Source organism: Lissotriton helveticus, chromosome 1_1, assembly GCF_964261635.1.
Source record: "Lissotriton helveticus chromosome 1_1, aLisHel1.1, whole genome shotgun sequence".
Taxonomy (NCBI): Eukaryota; Metazoa; Chordata; class Amphibia; order Caudata; family Salamandridae; genus Lissotriton; species Lissotriton helveticus.
Genome location: NC_136057.1, coordinates 232903981 through 232924852, shown reverse-complemented (window position 1 = coordinate 232924852; position 20872 = coordinate 232903981). Strand labels below are relative to the sequence as shown.

Below are 20872 nucleotides of genomic sequence, written 5' to 3'. Positions count from 1 at the left end.
GGTTCTCTATTCTAGGCATTTGCCTTCTTTGGGGGGTTTCAGGTCATGAACAAGAAGCTACAACATCAGGGATAGAGATTCCTGGCTCTATTGAGGGTAACCAGTGACCAGTGCAAGATCAGTCCCATCCACTGTTAACCTTGTCATTTACAATTTGCAAAGCTTATTAGTGGAACATTCTCATTTTGGGCCTTTGTGTATTTAAATGTTAGTTGTTTACCACTAGTAAACCCCAAGGATGACATGTGCATATTCAAGGCTGCGGATTTCTAATGTATGTAGGAGGACTTCATAACTTTGTCTGAGGATCATCAGGGTTTATTTGCATTAGTCCTTGGGCCCTTTGCAAATTACAAAAAGAACTTCATAGCTGAAAGGAAAGGGGACAGTACATGGAGGGGGGACAGTGGGAGTTTGGTGAGGGAATAGTATACCAATAAAAACAAGTATTGGCAATGCCAATAGCTCTGTCTTTACAGTGAGAAAACGAGCAAAAACAAGCTTACACAAGTGTGAAATTATGTAGGCGTGTGTTTGCATGTGCTAACATGTTAAAGCCAGATCTATTGGCATTGTTAGTGTCATTCCTAATGTGTATTTCTTCTCCACCAGGTGAACAAAGTAGGTTGGCTTGTCTGTGCATGATGCAGCACTAGCTATGGTAATTACATTTGATCTGTTATGATCTCTTTATGTTTTACTCCTCAATTTGGTTTTTAATTTTCATTCACTAGACTTTACAAATTTAGATAGTAAACTATGGGTATTGTCATTAAAATGATACCTCCATTGTGACATAATACACAGCGGCCCATGCTGATTACACCTTTTACAGGCAATCCTTTTCAGGGAAATAATTTCCTTTGCTATGTGCAAAGCTAATTGAGGCACACACAATACTACAACGAGAAACAAGAACTATAGATGTTGGTAAGCCACAAGTATACCCCAAAGATCCCATCAATATAGCCATGCTGGGAAAGCATATAATTTATATGGGCAAATGTGACAAATAATAAAAGCTCCTGGCGTGCAGCAGACAGCAGTGTCCAGCACACCCAAAGCATAACCACACCTCCTTGGCAAGTGAGAAGAGGCATCAGTGGGTGTAAATGAACCTGAATCTAAAGAAATACGCATGCAGCAAGCCTTTGGAAATAACAAGTGAAATCTGAAGAAAAGAGCACTGCATAAAATGGAGCCCGTGAGAAAAAACACAAGGAGGAAAGATAAATAATGGAGGAAAGACAGGAAAAAAAGATTTAAAAAAAACAGGGATGGGGAAAACGAATTTATAAACAGAGAGAGAAGTGAAAGTAAAGAATAAAAGGAGCAGGCTCAGGTTCGGGAAGAAACATACCTGGAAGAAGGCGAGCTGAGGAGCATTTGACTTGATGCACCTGGCCAAGTTTACTTCGGATACAAATAACTCATTTTTGAACCTCAAAGGTGCTCGAAGATTACCTGAGGCACAGAGCTCACGAGCAGTTGATCCAAAAAAAGACAAAAATATCCTGCCCTTATTTTAGTAATGAGGTGATGTGTAAGGCTGTGTGAAGGCTGAGTGTATGAGCATGGTCTGATTGGGACCAAAACTTGGCCTGGGCATCCCATAAAAAGTGGCCCACATTCGAGGAGTACAGCCTTTCACAAAACATTGCTTGGTTAGTATCAGGCATCTTATTTTTGGAGAAATGTGGGGGTAAATTAAGCATTGTGAAGCTTGTAGGGTCAGGACTTGAAATACTGCAGATGTTATAACTGAATACTCATAGCAGTCTCAGCACTGTGCACAATGTAGAGTGATACCCATTCCCAATCAACTGTGCCTTTGAACCAAATTACCATATACATCACAAATTGAACACCAAGCCAAGGGGGAAAAGAGCTAGGTCAGGATATTTGGGGAAAAAAAACTACAATGATAAAAAGAAGGGACTCTGAAATCCTATTCCTGATGATTTAATATAGAGGGGTTTCAGAGAATAAGCGCTCTCATTTTCAGTGGCAACTCAGCCATGTTTCTGCCCCCTTCTTTAGGTCTGACCTGATACAGTGCATGCGCTGTCCCTCGCAAGGCATTTTGCTAACCTACAGTGGGACTAGAGCCTGCCCATCTCTTACCTTTGGATGGCTTCATCGTCATTCTGATTTGCTTACTTCTCTTTGGTCAGCATGTGCCGGCTTCCCTTACTCTTTCTTTATTTGTCCCTCTTCTGAAGCATGACCAAGTACTTGCATCCGTCCACTGCTTGTGAATTGCAGCTTCTTTTTTCCTTCAGTTGAAGTACTCCATAAGAGTGCATGTTTTTGAAGGCTGTCTTCCTCCTGTGGCACTCTCCACCCTTCCATACCCATGTGCCTTTGACTCCCCTTGCTGCTGTTGCTTGCCACCGCTTGCTGTGTTATTGCTTGCCAGCACCAGTTGCCAAACTCCATGCTGTTGCTCGCCCCATTCCACTCCATTCTGCTGCTTGCCTTCAGTTGCTTGCCCCTCTCTTCCTCCTTGGTTTGTGAGTTACCACACAATGTCTTCTTTCATCAAAAGCACAACTGTAATTGCAGGTTTTGGTCCATCTGTTAGCAACAGGTGTCAGAGGCGCAACTAGAGCTACATTTCCGGGAAGGGGGCTAATACAAATGTTGTGGGAGAGGGGGGCTAATTCTTCCAGCAATAGGCAGAGTGGAGATGCAGGGGCTCTAAGAAGTGGCGGAAAAAACCAAAGCCTCATTAAAAAGTAGATGGTCTTTTAAAGACCTGTTAATTACCCGGCTGTGGCTGCAATAAGATGGACGCCAGACCAGTCAGCCAGCCTACAGCAGCTCAAAAACCAGTGCCTAATTTATATCGGAAGTAGAATGAGGTGGGCTCCTGGACTCAATATTGGGGCATGGGAATTGCTTTGTATCACCAGACTTAGATCCAGAGTCAACAAGAGAAAGGCAGCAAATGGCAAAAGAAGGAGAAAGAAAAGATGGCATAACAGTGACAAATGGGGAAAGAGAAAAGGAAACTGCGTGAGTGAAATCAAGAGACAAAACTGTTGGGTGGTGAAAAAGGCAGTGCTTGGTTTTCAGTAACTTGACATTTGAGAGCTATGCAGGTGGTGGGCTCTTAAAAACGACTCTGGCCCCATCGCTAACTTATTTATTCAATTATTTGTTTCTCTTTATTATTATTTTTACAAATAAAGCCATGTCAAAAAATGACTGTGTGTGTGACTGGAAGGAGAGGGGCGCCCTTTGAGCACTATGGGCATTGCACGCCTGACACACATAGGCTTGACTGATATTTAGATCGCTGACCTTTGACCTAAAGGTACGCCCCTCACCTGTCCGAGACAGGGTCTATCTGTGCTATGATGGGTGTATGTTTGAGAACATTTTTGAAATAAACTGTTGTGGGTTTTCCATCATGTATTCATCAGATATTGTATTCTTATAGAATGAAGGGAGGGAGTAGAAAAATAAGGATCTGCCTGGGAAGCAGGTGCACCTCGAGAGAGAAATGCCTGGAACGAGGAAATACTGACCCACAATAATTTGAAGTACTGGTAGTAGGTAAAACAAGAACCAGTAGGTCAACCTTAAGTATCTGAGCCCAAAAAGTATTCGAGCGCCTAAGCACTATAGTTGCTGTCAGTTCAGAATTTGTTTATGCAGACAAGTACGGTAGAGCCTACACATAGGTGGTGGTGCAGAGTGCACAGCAGGAATTGCGGAGACAGCAATAACTAGGCTATACTGAAAGTGCAGACAGGCAGCACAGTGTGGACAGTTAAGTAGTGTACGTACATTCCCCTCAGCTCTTTGGTGGCAGACGCCCCGAGTGATCGGATTCAAGGGAGGTAGGGGGGTTGAGGCATGAGCAGACATCTCTGTTTTGACACTGTTAATTAACCATTAACCTTGCAGTGTGTCAGGGAAGCTGGCTCAGCCCTGGTGGCAAGGCTGACCAGGAGTGAAGAGCAGCAAAGTCGAAGAGAAGCAGCAAGGACACACACAACAGGCGGATGATTTGGTGGGGAATGTTTTGCAATTGTAGCCAAAAAAGCTCCTTGAAACTAGGAATGCAATCTTAATTATGGCCTCACTCACCGTCTCGGTGCCCCCGGTCCGTCCCACGTTCAGTTTACACTGCGCAAGAACATTCCAGACCAGCTCTGCCCCACCCTGAGGCTGAAGACCACGCAGCTGCGTGCTGCGCAGCATTTGATTTATTTGATTGGAGCGCGCATCCGCGTAACATTTCAACTACGTCTACGTCCCAGCGCGGTGCTCATACCCTGCTCTCAATGCCTACTGGTGGTGTATTCTACTGCATGATTTCGAGTTGCAGCTTAAAAAACGTTTTATTTAAGTCTGTACTCATACACAGGAATAGTTAAATAAAACAAATGTTTTTTAAACTGCAACGTTCAAAGCAATTCAGCGACTACTGTCTGCTGAGGGTGCCCCTGGAGCTCGGGCCCCCCACGCCACGCGGGGACTGCGGGGACCTTTGTTACGCCCCTGTCTGTACCTCTCCATCCAAGAGGTGAAAGACTTGTAGGACTGCTATGCGGACTGCCTGCCTTCTCAGGAATAACTGCACCCTATGTTGCTTTACAAACCTATTCAGACCCTGTACATTCCATGTGACTATATTAATTGTGGCCATCATCTTATCACGTTGGGTGTTCTCCAGATCTTCTCCTGCTTCCCCCAAGGGTTATCTCCTCCCCCTCTACCCGGGCCCCTCACCTTTACTGCCCCTATACAAAGCCCTATGCCCTTCATACAACTGTGATATAGTTGGCCATAAAAATCGTTCCACCACCTCCCTCCTCCGGGCAAACACTTCCTAGTACTAGCTGTGTCTCCCCATATAGCACGGAATGCCCACAAGAGCACCCTGAAGGAATACCACCTGCACATAAGAGACATCAAACGGACCTTCATAAGAGACAAAGTCCAGACCAACGTGACCAACACCAAGGAACTGTTCAACGTCATACCGCAGTTTGCAAAACCCACCTGCGAAGCCACAGACGTCACACCTTCCCAGGAACTCTGCGACAAGCTCAGCTCCTACTTCCATCTGAAGATCAAGGCCCTCTTCGACAACTTCAGTGAATGAACGATAAGCACCACCCCCCTACCCACCACCGCCGAGAAGCCGACCATCACATCCTGGGATCCCGCTACCGCCAAACACAGCGACCATGAAGGAAACCCACTCAGGAGCCCCAACAGACCCATGCCCACCGCACATCTTCAACAGGGCTGTCCTGGTCTTCGCACCCAAAGTAGGACGCATCATCAACACTTCCCTCAGATCAGGCATCTGCCCAGACGACTGGAAACGGGCGGGGTAAAACCCCTCCTCAAGAAACCATCGGCCGACCCAACCGGCCCATCTCTCTCCTCCCCTTTGCCCCTAGAAGAGAACTCCATCCTGCACGCCTCCCAGTCTGGATTCCACCGCAACCACAGCACCAAGACCGCCCTCCTCGCTGCCATTGAAGACATCCGCATGCTACTCTGGACACACTGCGGCCCTCATCCTTCTAGACCTCTCCGCAGCCTTCGACACCATTTCACACCGCACTCTCTCAGCCAGACTGTACAACGTGGGAATACAAGGAGTCTACTGGATCCAGTCCTTCCTCTCGGGCAGAACCCAGAGGATCCAACTCCATCCCTTCCTCTCCAAACCTACAGAAATCAACTGCGGAGTACCCCAGGGATCATCACTCAGCCCCACGCTCATCAACATCTACATGGCCCCCCTCGTCACCATCATCAGACAGCATGGGCTCAGCATAGTATCCTACACCAATGACACCCAGCTCGTCCTCTCGCTCACGAAGAATCCCTAAGACACAAGACTCAGTTTCCAGGAAGGAATGAAGGTCGTGGCAGCCTGGATGAAGGACAGCTGCCTGAAGCTAAACTCTGAGAAGACCGAGGTCTTCATCCTCGGTCCCTGCACCGCCGCCTGGAACAACACATTTTGGCCCTCCACCCTCGGGAGCCCACCCACCCCTACAGACTACACTCGGGAACCTCGGCATCATCCTTGACTCCTCCCTCTCTATGAACCGCCAGATCAATGCCGTCGCCTCCACTAATTTCAACTGCCTTCGCATCCTACGTAAGACCCTCAAATAGATCTTCCGGACTGCAGAAGGATCGTCACCCACGCACTCATCAGCAGACTGGACTACGCCAAAGCTTTCTAAGCCGGTATCAACAAAATTCTTCTACACAAACTCCTAATCGTCCAGAACGCCACAGCCAGACTTGTCCTCGGGACACCGCGCCATGAGCACATGACCCAACACCTACGAGAACTCCATTGGCTCCCCGTCGAGAAGATGGTCACCTTCAAACTCCTCACCCACGCCTACAAATCCCTCCACAACATCGGACCTAAATACCTCAACGAGAGAGTATCCTCCCACGTAACCAAGAGGAACCTCCGCTCCGCTGACCTCACCGTGGCAGAGGTCATCCACAGAAACGGAACCAGTGGGAGAGTTTTCTCCTACATCGCAGACAAAACCTGGAACGAGCTCCCTGTGAGCATCAGGTGCTCCCCGACCCTGCACATGTTCAGGAAGGACATCAAGACCTGGCTCTTCGACTGATCCGGAGCCACCCCCCCTCCCCAGCGCCTTGAGACCCTCACAGGTGAGTAGCGCGCTAAATAAACCCCTGATTAATTGATTGATCTATTGTGACTGTGTGCATCAACATCCCCTTCATAAATTGTAGTGTACAATGGTTTGTATCATGCTCCTAACTATGTAACTCCAGAATGCTGATGTGCAGCCAGTATCTCAGCACCAACAGGTAGAAATGATGATGATTACGCTCTTGTATAGCGCACGACTACCCGTAGGCATCTCGGCGCTTGCTTAGGGAACCCGTCCTGGTATTCCCCTGTGAGATACCCCAGCAGGGTGTCCACAAGGTGAAAGCCAGGCATCCCGCCGCGATGGGCCGTAGTGGAGATTAAGCAAGCTATTGCCCAGAGTCGCAGAGTGTGACCCCGTGAGTTGAGTAGGCACCGGAACGAGAATTATCGAGTCCGTGGAATTTATGAGCCCGAGACCCGCCGAGGCGGGGAATCGAACCCTGGTCCACGGCTGATCTCAGCTTCCGGGTCTGTCGCCTCTAACCACTGAGCCACGCTTCTCCACCAAGACCCTCCATTGGAGCCAGAAAAAAGTGCCCCCAGGACTCTATTGGGTATACTCTGACAGCAACGGCAAAAAGAACAAACTTTATATTTATACCAAAATAACACAGATCATTGTTCTGATCCCAGCTGTCATGGGTGCGGGCTTTCTAAGTCTTCTTTTGGATCCCTCGATCATAGCAGATCCCAAGGCCCACCCCTTCCCCCAACGGAGCAGGAGAGACAGGAAGCGGACCCATACAGTTTTTATACTCAATGCCCACATCCACAGGCCAAACATTAATACAGTTCCCTCACCGACCAGGACTCATCACGATGGGGGCGCATATTTCCAGGAGCCTCCAACACCCAGACTACTACTGCCGTTGATCCGCTATTAAGCCCTGCAGCAACATCGGGAGTCTTTTGGTGCAGGATCTGTTAGTGTTTCTGTTGTCATGCCCCCCTGACATTCCATTGTCTGTGTTACTACGAATACCTCCACCCGTGCTCTGGCCTCCTCTCGTTCCGTCCAGCGATCTTCAATACTCAGGGTTCCATCAGGCCGGAACACCACATGTGATTCCATCTGTGTGCTCCTTCGAACCTTGAGCAGGCGTGTACTGGCTGGGCAAGACCTGTGTCTCTTTTGGGTCCAGGAGCAGGAATCTTCCCATGTCAAGGTCGGGGGGCATGTCTCCCACTGCGTTTCCACTCGGTCCCATGCCTCCTCATTGTGGTAAAAAAAAGTATGCTTTGCCCCCTTCACATCCTTCAATTTCACAGGAAATAGGAGCATGTAGCATAGTGCCATTGCCCTCATTTTCTTTTTGAAAGTGGCAAATGACTTTCAGAGGCATTTACCTGCTTTGTGCAGTCCTGGAATATGCTTATGACAAAGATATAAAATTTCAGGTCTCCCTACTCTCTCACCACTCGTGGGATCATGTCCCTGCCTCTGTAGTTTTGCTTTCATTGTTTGTGGCAGTGTGCCTGGCAGGGGTCTGGTGGCCAGAGACCTGTGAGCCCTCTTTACTACAAACACTTCATACAGTATATTTGGTTACTCCAGTATTGGAGCTTTCATAGATTCACATACCTGAATCATTTCCCCGTCGTCGAGACGGGAGTCTCCGGTACATAAAAAAGCAATAGTGAGCAGTATAGCTAACTGAAAGAGGCCTAAGCCCATTTCCCTTTTGCAGCCCATAACCTTTGTTATGTAAAAAAGGACCAAACTTTTCCCTTAGCCAATCAGAGGCACTCACCCTCTAGAACCCTCCTGAGAGAGCTTTTTGCCACTCAGATTTTCTACCGGCACGTTGTGCTAGGGAGTCTCCTTTGAGCTCTGCTCAAACTCTGGATAGAAGCTTCATTTTCAGTCTATTTCTTGTAGATTTGAGAACTTTGTAATCTATTTCTCATCTACATCCTTAAAAATGGCTGGAAAGGAGAAAAAGGGTATTTTTAGAGCCTGTGCCACCTGCTCTAAAAAGACACTCTACACCGATGACCCACATGAAGACTGTATATACTGTCTTTACCCGGACCACCAAGCAAAGGATTGCAAGGTATGTCGCACCTTCTCTAGCAAGACCCTTAGAGATCGCGAGGGACGCCTTTTAATTTGGCTTCAGAAGGTCAAGGCTAGAAAGGAGGTGGTTTCTAGTGATAGTGACCAGGAATCCTCCTCTTCTTCCAGGAGATCTCTAAAAAGATCAAGATCTCCTCAGGCTCATTCCTAAGGGGACCGTCCTGAGAAGGCCCTAAAAAAGACCACCCAAGGGTCTTCAGGGCGTAGTCCTTCAAAATCCCCTCAGAAAAAGCCAAAGGAGAGCAAAGGACTCACTTTAAAGGAAAAGGAATCTAAAAGAGCCTCTTCTGAGCCTTCAAAGACATCACCGTCGGCTCCTACATCATTCAAGAAGCCATCCTCTAGTATTCCTGAGGAGAAGGTGAAAAAATCGACATCACCGACGGGACCGTCGACGACGGAATCACCGTCTACGGCGACGACTAAGGTACAACAGCTACCTTTAATTGTATTGGAGCCAGCGGCGACGGAGGCGTCGACGGCGAGAGTGTCGACGATGGGAGCGTCGACGACGACAGCGTCGACGATATTATCGACGACGGTAAGGATGACGACGGCAGTGTTGATGACGGGATCGTCGTCGACAGTGATGACAATGAGGTCGTCCTCGAGAACATCGACGACGATTACTATGTCTTCGGCGTGGAATGGATCTACTGCACTGACGACAGCTTCGTCGACGGTGGTATCGACGACGATCTCTTCGACGGGCTTGTCGACGAGACAAACTCCGGAAAAGAGCAAGAAGAAGATCATGCCAGCAGTGACTTCCCCAAGCAAAATTACTCTCTTTCCTCAATTCCCTCGTCTAACTGAAAGGCCTTATCCCATGCTAGTTTTTATTCACTCTGTAATTTTGTTTAATTTTGTTTCTTAATGTTTATCTTGTTTATCTGTCTGTAAAGCGCTCTGATACTCCTGGGTACAGTAGCACTATATAAAACCTTTTAAATAAATAAAATAAATAAATACCACTGCTACCAACAAGAGCCTCAGGAACAGATGGTAGTAATGGGATGTTTGGCATTACAAGGCATGCCTTTACATCGCAGTTTTTACAACGCATGCTGTTACAACGCATATCGCTAAGGGGTGCTGGATAGTGAATAGTTGAATTTACTATTGCAACTCCAGTCCCCATGGATAGTAGGGAAGGTGTTGGATAGTAAATTAAATCTATTCCCTATCCTAGAGCGCCCCTCAGTGCAATGCGTTGTAATGACATGCGTTGTAATAGTTGCGTCGTAAAGGCACTGCGTGGTAAAAGTTGCGTTGTAAAGGATGTTCCATGTAGCAATGCCATCATCCATGTTGATAAATTTACAATCCATGTTAGCGGATTATAAAAGGAGGTTTCCTCCCTCAGGGGTTTCTCAGGACATTCCACCTTCACATCCTCGTTCAATTCCGACCACTCCAGTCCGCAGTAGGGAGAGCCTTCTAGACACTGCTCCGCTAACACCTCAGGTACAGCAGCAACAGGATCCTGTTACATCAGATGACGATGACCGGGAAGAAGGGGAGGTAACGGAGCCCCATAGAGAATGGAATGACTACCAAATTCCATCTCCACCATCACCCACCCAAGTACCGGCGGATTCTCCACCAGTGGATATTGGTGGATTCCACAACTTAATGGAGAGAGCTGCAAAAAGATTTCAGCTGCCAATGAAAACAGCTCAAGCAGACTGTTTTCTTTATGACTTTAAAGAGCCCTACCAAAAATCAATCAGGTCCATACCGATCATTGACCATGTATGGAAAGAGGAACTAGACCTTCAGTGGTGCCCAGCAAAGGGATCCTTCGAGGACAAGATAAAAATCACGCATCCAATGTTGCAGGCAGCAAAGTGGTGGACTCGCAGAAACAACATCTCGTGGGTCTCTCCTACCTGACCGAACCAGCTCCGTTAGTAGTTACCCCGGATGCCTCGCTCGAAGGATGGGGAGCAGTCCTACAGGAGTTACAGGTCAGCGGCCGATGGAACAAACAAGAACAACACCTTCACATAAACCTGTTGGAATTAAGAGAATAGGATTAGCATTGTTGGCCTTCCTGCCAAGAGTAGAAGGGAGATCAGTGTTGGTGCAGACAGACAACACAACTGCAATGCACTACATAAACAAACAGGGAGGCACAAGATCTCCCTCCCTATCAAGAGAAACTCAGAAAATATGGAAATGGGCGATAGATCACGGAGTGACTCTGAAGGCCGTACATCTTCCAGGGGATCACAAGACAACAGCGGACACCCTCAGCAGGCAGAAGACGACCTGTCACAAGTGGGAGCTAGATCAGGACATACTGATGACCATCTTTGCCAAGTGGGGAATACCAACGGTGGATCTGTTTGCCACAGCCCAGAAGAGGAAATGCCGATTCTTTGCAAGCTGGCATCACCAAAGGGGATCTTGGGGGAATGCGTTTTCGATAGCATGGTCAGGCGTCTTTGCCTACGCATTTCCGCCGATTCCCCTCCTGCCATGGATACTCACGAAAATGAAGAAAGAACCATGCAGGATGATACGGATAGCCCCTTGCTGGCCCAGGCAGCATTGGTACACGGAGCTGCTCTTTTTATCAGAGACCGAGCCAATACGTCTTCGGCCAATACCAGCACTACTGACTATGAAGAAGGGACAAGTGCGGCATCCAGACCCGACATCATTGCAATTAGCGGCCTGGCTCCTGACTACGGAGAATTTCATCATTTGAATATTCCAACAGAATGCAGAGAAATCCTGGCAAAGGCAAGAGCGGAAAGCACTGATAGGACATACAGGATGAAATGGAAAAGCTTCTGCTTCTGGTGTCAGGAGAATGAATTGCATCCTCTGCGGGCATATTTGCTAGAGATGGCGAAATCTGGATTAGCACATGCCTCCATTAAAGTGAATTTGGCGGCAATTTCAAGATACCAGAGTAGCTCAGCACGTCCTTCTCTGTGGTCAGAAAGAATTGTGAAACAATTCATGAAGGGGTTGTTTCGAATTTATCCACCCATCAGGCCTCCACCACCTTTATGGCAACTGAACATTGTCTTATCACAACTTATGAAACCACAATTTGAACCAATACACAAGGCTGATCTGAAATTCCTATCCTGGAAGGTGGCTCTATTAATAGCTCTAACATCAGCCAGAAGGGTGGGAGAAATACAAGCCCTTACGACGCAAGAGCCGTTTCTCCAATTCAAAGACGACTGATTAGTCCGCAGAGTGAATCCAAGATTTATTCCAAAAGTACCATTGGATTTCCATTTAAATGAGCCTTTAATCTTGAAAAGATTTATTCCTCAACCATCGACGGCGGCGGAAAGGACTCTCCACACTCTGGATGTCCAGCGTTGCCTGAAATTTTATTTGCAAAGGACAAGACCTTTTAGAAAATCTACACAATTGTTTGTGGCTTTTAGTGCCCCCAGGAAGGGTTTCCCGTTAGCAAAACGAGGAATAGCATGATGGATCTTGAGTGCCATCAGTTCTGTCATCAAGCAGCAGGAAAGCCATTGACAGCACGTGTTCGTGTGCATTCCGCAAGAGCGGTGTCAACCTCAACTGCTCTATTATCAGGCGTCTCCATTCAGGACATCTGCAGAGCAGCCACCTGGAGGAATACGCATACCTCCACCAGGCATTATTGCCTGGATGCTCATGCAAGAAGCGATGTAGCAGTGGGACAAGCAGTACTGCGGAACCTTTTCCGATAACGGTGAGACTCTTTCACATCCCTCCTTCCTTTCTTTGGTAAGAAAAGCACATTTTATTGTTGATTGATATTGGATATGTCATTGCGGAGCAATATGTCGATTGATGTGAGTACTACTATGTGCAAGTGTCATATGTTGCTGATTGATGAAAAGAAGGTGACAAAAACAAAATGTGCTATAATTTACTGCTCGCTATTCTGATTCAGGTATGTGAATCTATGAAAGCTCCAATACTGGAGTAATAAAACAAGTTACTTACCTGTAACTGTAGTTCTCCAGTATTGGAAGCTTTCGCAGATTCACATACACCCACCCTCCTCCCCTGAGAGGCTCACCTCGGATTTGGCATGCAAAGTATAATAGCACAAGTGCCCGAAAATCTGAGGGGCAAAAGGTTCTCTCAGGAGGGTTCTAGAGGGTGAGTGCCTCTGATTGGCTAAGGGAAAAGTTTGGTCCGTTTTTACATAACAAAGGTTATGGGTTTGCTAAAAGGAAATGGGCCTAGGCCTCTTTCAGTTAGCTATACTGCTAACTATTGCTTTTTTATGTACCGGAGACTCCCGTCTCGACGACGGGGAAATGATTCAGGTATGTGAATCTATGAAAGCTTCCAATACTGGAGAACTACATTTACAGGTAAGTAACTTGTTTTCTTCTATGGTGTGTTTGAGCCAGCGTTCCCAAAAGACTTCAGGGGTCATCCCCTCAATCCCCTCAGAGAACCTCACAAAGCGAAAGTTACAGCAGCGTGACCACCCCTCGGCGTCTCTAATTCTCTCCCGCATCTTTCTGAAAAGCTATGTAAGTGAGCCAACCATCGCCTTTAAGGTCTGGAGTTCCTCCTGCAAGGCTGTTATGTCCCTCTCAGTGGCCAAGGTTCTTACTGCCACTTTGCAGAGGTTAATGCGGAGCAAGTTAACTTTCTGTGAGACACAGTCTGTTTTGTCTGTACTGCTGAGTATGAAATTTCAGTAGTCTCCATGATGTGGGCCCCCGTAGGGCTTTGCAGTGCCTGCGTTTCTAGGTGTAGTCTTATGCTGGCCTTATCTTCCATTCCCCAGCTGGAATGTCATCAAAAGTGGCACAGGCACGCCAATCTAATCTGGGCTGGGGGTGAGGGAGGGAGGGCCGCAGGGTAATAAAGTGTGCAGACAGCGATCTCCAGGATATCATGCCCTCCAGGAAAGGACATTATTATATAAGTAGGTTAGCGGTCTAGCTGTTCCAGACAGAAGTGAGATGCCAGGAGTTTCCAGGGTGGAGACAGGAAGTACTAGTTTTCCCTCTCGCTACATTGAGGGAAGCAGAGAGAAGAGCACGTGTGGAGAGTAGCTCCACATCAGTAGGCCATGTACAAAAGATGAGAAATGAATAAAGATGAGTTAATAGCCTTATGCCAGGTGCTGTCTTTTATGCAGAGTGTTATGCATGCCAGTGCTATGAAGAGGACCCAATCCAGAACAGGACACATGACCACTCACCCACCTCCTATTTCCACCAATCAAGGCTGATCCAGGCACCGCTCCAGACATTCATAGCTCCATCTCCACTGGGCTCCCTGCCCTGGCTGCCGCCCGAGTCTCGTGCTTCCGTTATTCTGCTGCCAGCTCTGCGGGAGGCCATGCAGCATGAAGCACCTGTAGCTAGTTGTCGCTACTCACTCCTTTACTCCTCCCTTGTCCCCGTTCTCACTGTGTACAGATGCTTGCGGCCATTCACGTCATCTTGGTTCCTCCGCACTGGTGTCTGTTCTCACAGGCCGTACTCTGCACCTACCTCCCCTGCAGCCGGCAGGATGATACTATTGGAGGTAGCAGGCGCACCATGAGTGAGGGGGCCTGTACCTAGCAGTGTTTGTAGGGGTCGATCCCTTTTGGGCCCAGGATGCCTCTGGATATTTATTGGGGCCTGGGAGCTCACATATTCATCTGCCATTGGCCACCTTGTTGCCCCCCCCCCTCGTTTTAAGGTATTCCATGTCTCAGAACATTTGTGTTTCTCAATCTTTCAATCTAGAGTCGGCGCATTTGGCCCTGAGAACTTCTTTTTCTAACATGCTCTGACTTTGCAAAGGAATAGAAGAGCAAGCCATTTCTTTGCACACGCTATGTTTTAGAAAAAGTTTGTTATATGAATAGTAAGGTTAAGGGAATTGAAATGGTGTCGAGCACACGATTCACAGCAAGGGGCGAAATGTGTGCTCGCTGGATAGACACTTGGGTCCAAACAAACCCCCATAGAAGCCGTCGTACTCTGCCCCCCGAAGCCAATAATTGGCACTGGATGCTCACCGCGGAGAAACAACAAACATCATAATGCTCTGTCTCCCCTCCCCCACACCTACCTTCCTCTACTCCTCCTTTCCTCACTCCTCTCTTTCTTCTTAGTGAGGGTACAACAGTGTTACCTTGAACAATTTTTCGCCAACCAGCAATTCGAGCGTTTGTGACTTACTTCAAGCCATACGAGCCACTATGCCTTATGTAACCCCCAAGGCGTCTGTATTCACCCTCACACACTACTACTGTCCTGTATATATATACAAATCTTCAATAAAATACTTTGAAATAAAAAAAAGGATTAATGACATTCTGAAAAATCACTTCTCAAGTACTTACACTGTGGATTCTAATGTGAATACATTACTAGAAATTCTATTTTTTTGTCTCATATTCTTCTATCAAAATTAGATTAGGAGGCTCTCTGCTTCTTATTTCATAGGTTTTTGGAGAATATGGAGTCAACTTGCAATGATATAAAGTCATTTCTATATTATGAACCCCTACATTAGTAGTAGTAGTATTCAACAGTGTTGTAAATAGAGGAATGATTTCTTAAGTTAAAACCGGTAACCATATCAGTTTTGTTAAATTCAAATTACTGTGCTAAACAAAGTTTTAACATATCTGATATTATGATATTCATCCATGTTGATTTATATCAATCAGACTGTATTTGTATCAGGGAGCTTTAGTCTTCTAAATAAACCTTTTTATACTATAAGTCCTAATTTATTTTCAACTTTAAGGATACCGCAGGCTGTTATTCTTTTCGATGTAGAAAAGGCTTTCAATCTTCTAAGCTGGAGAGGATAATTTCAAAACAATAATGAAATAAAATAAAAATGTCCAACTCACAATGTTGAAAGCCTCCTTGTATTCAAATTGCAAAGCTCAATGTGAATAATATTGAGGTTGGTAACATATTGGTGATTATGAGTCCATCACGTATGCCTGTTGTCACTGATTTTACGCTTTGTTAATTGAACCCCTTGCAGCATTGATGCATGATTCAGTAAAGATACGTACTTTGATAACAGATGACTCCCCAGTTACATGAAATGCTGCCAACACACCTCTCTTGTTGAAGACTGGTCAGTCATTAAAGCTGCCTTTGGCTTTACACAACAATTCATCTTTATGAAGAAATCACGCAGCAAGCCACCTTGCTGCGCTACGTAATAGGGAAAGGGAAGGAACCCACCATACTAAACTTCAGGGGCCTCATATATGAGGCCGTGCGTCACTTTTACGCCGCCGGTGCGTCACATTTACGCCGCCGGTGCGTCACTTTTTGTGACGCATCGGCGGCGTAAAACATGCCTCCTGTTGCTCACTATTTACAAAGTGACGCATCTAAGCAGATGCGTCACTTTGTAAAGCCCTGCGCTACATTATACCTGCATCAGGTATAATGTATGCAGAGGGGGCGTTCCCCCGCAAAAAGCCTCGTAATAGTGACGCAGTGAAATCTATGAGATTTCACTGCGTCACTTTTAGGACGCTGTTGCGTCAAAATCTTGCGCCTGCCTCTCAGCAGGCGTAAGACTGACGCAGGCCCTTTCACATGGGGCTTGCCCCATGTGAAAGGACGCATTGCTGGAATTGCGTCACTTTTGTGACACACTCCAGCAATGCGTCACTTTTGCGCTTACAGATACGTCAGAAATACTGACGTATCTGTAAGTCCTTGCGCAATGATGCTTCATATTGTAAATATTGGGGTCGCAAGGAGTGCGCAATGAAAAGTGACGCATCGCTGTTTTCTCGCAGCGATGCGTCACTTTTCATAAATGAGGCCCCAGGTGCGTTCTTGTCTTTTCACTGAAATGCAGGCGCTCCTGCACCATGTTGAGCCGGCCAGATCTCATCCATAGTAAAGTTCTATGGCTGACCCTTGAATAGAAAGCTTGCAAATTGCATGAAGGGGGCTTTGCGTTCAGTTGCACAGAAATCCTCTCCAGATTTGTCACAACAGTGCTATTTACATCACTATATGACAATAGACAATACATTTAAATCTTCCTCTCCCTCTTGCAGCTAGAGAAGGACACAGTCTTGAACAAACATGAAAGGAAAGAAACCAAGCAAAAACCGAAGTATCAAAGAATTTTTTAGCCCGAATACGGTAAGTGCATTGTATGTCTCACTACAGAATCCACACTGTTAATTTGAGACTGTAAGGACAACGCAACACTTTTGTAGTCTACTTGAAGTTGAACCACATTCCATAAGCCCACATTCCAACAGAACCTTCCCCTCATATGTGTTTAAAGAATCTTTCAAAATTGCAGAGAAAGCCTTGTCACACGTTCACTAGCCTATCAGCTACCTGGTGTAAGAAAGTGGATTGCAGCTAGGAAATATGGGACCACCCTCCCATCCACCTCACACCCCGCCCCACACACAAGTAATAAGTCCACAAGCCTGTAGGGTCAACATAGTTTCAATAATTAAACCTCAGCATTCATTCCCTGGTAGCTATGGCAAAGAGCAGACAGGCTTAATTTTTGGAAACATTGTTGAGCAGAACAAAGAAAATTAAAATGTGAAAATCCAACACAATAAAAATATCACAACCACGTTCTAAAAATCAAGAAATATTTCTTATGAAAAAATGACTTTAAATGGTTAAAATCTAGTTTGGGGAAACCTAGATATGATTTCTTTTAAAGTTTTTAATTTAAAAACTACCAAGACACTGTCATACCATTTTATGTATCTAGTGGACAGTAACTTAGGTGCAAGTTGAAGCTGACCACAATGCACTAAAGGCTAGCTAAGCCTTGACCTAGTCAAAGATTTTACCTTCGGAATAAGGGCATGTTTCCAAGTTTGATGGATGGTAATCTGTCTGTCAGGATGGCAGAAGACATTACCTCTGTCAAATTTAGAAATGACCATTGGCTTAATTGTCATGTCTGTACATTGAAAGGAACTGTCATTGAGGCACTTACATCCAATAGACAAAAGTTTAGTTCATGGCCGCTGTCGATTTTGACAATCAAATCAAATCAAGCTTTATTCGGATCATACAAAATGTCCACAAAAGCATACTATACAATAAAATTCATTTATAATTAAAAAGAAAATATATCTGAATAATATATCAGAAGACACAACATTTTAACATGATTAAAATAAGCTCGATCATTATTTTAGTATGCTTACATTAATTCATAATTCAATTTTTCTAAGTAAACAAGTCCATTCCTTCGTTTCATTGCCAACTTTATATAACAAATTACTGCATTGCAGACAGAATTTTTTTCAGAGTTTCGTAAATAATTAAAAGCGGTTTTATAGGAGAACAGGCTGTTAACCTTAAAAATTGGACGGAGATACATTTTCCTAATATCTGTATAAAAATTACAAAATAGTAAAAAGTGAAGGGTGCTTTGTTTGTACCTACCGTCACACGGACAGTTTGGAACTATGGAGCACCACTTGCCCCTTTTAGGGAAAGCAAATAGATAATGTAAATTGCTCAACCTTAGTCTGGTTAGGTAGAATCTATGTTGTACGTTAGTTATAAAAACGAGGTATGGTTGTAAGCCCATATCAATTGGTCCCTCAAGGTAAGATGTGACAGTTTTCTTAGAGTTTGAAACCTCATCCCTTAGGGGGCTGCCCTCAAACTCAAGAAACTCCTTTTTAATTCAACCTTACTAATATGTTGTGCATCTTCTGGTTGAATATCATTCACAGTTAAATTGCATTCTTCTAGAAGACCGGTAATATAACTTAACCAGGGTATTTTCTTGCATCGGTGTTGGGACAAACACTCTAAAATAATATCCCTGTGAAATTAGTTTCTTCCCTAGTCCAAACACGGTGCCACAAATTTAAAGCGGCCATACTAATCGAATTGTGTATGTACCGGGTTCCAGTTCCTGTATGCAAGATAATTGAAGGGGTACCGACAGGGACGGCTAGCAAGCATCTTGAAAAGTTGTTTTCAAGGATTTGTAATAACAAGATATCCGTCTGACCCCATAGGGCCCCCCCCGTAACAGCTCCCTGTAATACACTTTGCTCCTTACAATTTAAGAATCTCCCGAACAGGTTTATTACCAATTTTTTGGGAGAATCTAAAAATAGCCTCCACTATTTTCACAAATTTCAACTTGCATAGGGTTACGTGTGTATTCCAATTACCCTTACTATTAAAAAGAATCCCTAAGTAAGAAAATGGGAATGTTCTCTCTATTAATGTCCCGTTAATAAAATGTGATTTTGTTTTAATATTGCTTTTACCACAGGACATAACCAAAGTCTTACTCAGGTTGATTTTTAAGTCTTTTTCCGTCATAAAACTTGTAAATTTATCCATCAGAGTCTGTAGGCCGTTTGCTGTCCTAGAAATTAGGACGGCGTCATCAGCGTACAGTAATAGGGGTGTGGTCCGGGGTGTGGCCCACTTACCAATCATTGGGACATTTGCCCCGAAATTCTGTAATAAAATATCAACACCATTTATATAAAGTGAAAACAAAAGAGGGGCAAGAGTACAGCCCTGTCTTACTCCGCGAATAATTTTAAAGTGCTTCGTGCATTCCCCATGTATTCCATAACATATCTTTGCGGATAATTGAGCATAGATCTGAGATAAGAAACTAATAATGTCCTCCGGGGCACCCACCCCTCCAAGTGTCTCCCATAGCTTTGAATCATTCACCAAGTCAAATGCACTTGACAAATCCACAAAGCAAATGTGGAGGGAGCTCTCCCTTGCAAAGGTATATTTTCCTATTATTAGTTCCAGGTTCAGGCACTGTTCAACTGTCCCAACGCCACGTCTGAAGCCATACTGAGCTACAGATAGAATATTCTTTTAGTTTACCCATTGCTCTAGCCTGGCCAACAACATTCGGCCCATGACTTTAGATGTTGAGTCAATCATATTGGGCGATAGCAACTGGCACTACTTCTATCCCCCTTTTTAAAAATGGGGACTATCAGACTCTCCGCCCATGTGGCAGGTATCACCCCATCAATTGTTGCATTAAAAAATGTAAATAAAACAGGTACCTAAAAATCCATATTATATTTTAATACATCAATTGGGACCCCATCGGGGCCTGCCACCTTACCACTGGCACTATTCTCTTTTTTTTTTAAATCTGTTTATTAACGTTTCAGAAAACAGTGGTGGTCATCACAATCAGACAATACAGTACTTACAGTTGTACCTTAGGAAAGTCAAAGCATACAGGCTGTGTACATTTTAGAATAATCATTGCATTTCATCCCTAAACAGTCAACAATGCGAGTGGCTCATCAACCGGAGTAATCTGGGGGGGTTCGCACATGTGACCCCTGTATTCGTTCCATTTCGACCATACCTTAGCCCATTTCCGGGGGCACCCCCTGGCAACATTTATTTATTTATTATTTTATTTAAAACATTTATAGAGCGCAACTGTCGCCTGGCAGGCATCCTGGCGCTAGAGTAGCTTACTCCTAAGATAAAAAACAGTGGGAGAAAGATAAATGGTGAGAGGGGGGAATCTAGGGAAAAAGCCAAGTTTTTATTAGTTTTCGAAAAGGAAGGAGCTGTGAAGTGTGGCGAATGTCAGCAGGCAGACTGTTCCAGAGCTTTGCAGCCGCCACTCGGAATGATCTTCCTCCAATCCTGGCTCTCTTGAATCTGGGCACTATTACAAGTCGAGCGGTAGCGGATCGAAGAGCTCTGGTAGGGGTGTACCAGCTGAACATCCGTTGTAAAGGGATAGGTCCTAGCCCATGTCTTCCCCTGGAACATGCACCAGCCCATGTTCGTTTTCCATGAGCCCAGTTTCGGAGGCACCACTGCCCCCCATAGCCTAGCAATGTTCCCCTTTGCAATTGCGAATCCCAGGGTAGCCCAGAGCCTCCCAAGGGGTGACAGGTCTGTGGGCTCCCAAATATTCAGCAGGCACCTCTTTGCCTCAACTCGAAGCTCCACCTCCCACACCTCTTGCATACATCGATGTAACCATTGCCAATAAACCTGGAGCACTGGGCACTCCCATAGTATGTGGAAGAATGTCCCCACCTCTCCACATCCCCGCCTACAGAGCCCATCCTCACTGCGGCCCATCAATTGCAACCTAGTCCCTGAGATGTAAACTCAGTGGAGAAT

General features: G+C 45.5%; 1 protein-coding gene across 1 annotated transcript in view; it reads left to right on the top strand.

Annotated features, from left to right (window-relative positions):
- Positions 1–20872, top strand: part of FAM111A (FAM111 trypsin like peptidase A) — a 298900-nt gene that overhangs the window by 108561 nt on the left and 169467 nt on the right. The window contains exon 3 of the mRNA XM_078665344.1: positions 16789–16876. Coding sequence (XP_078521470.1) covers positions 16817–16876 — 60 coding nt within the window. The 5' untranslated portion in view covers positions 16789–16816. The remainder of the gene's footprint in view (positions 1–16788; positions 16877–20872) is intronic.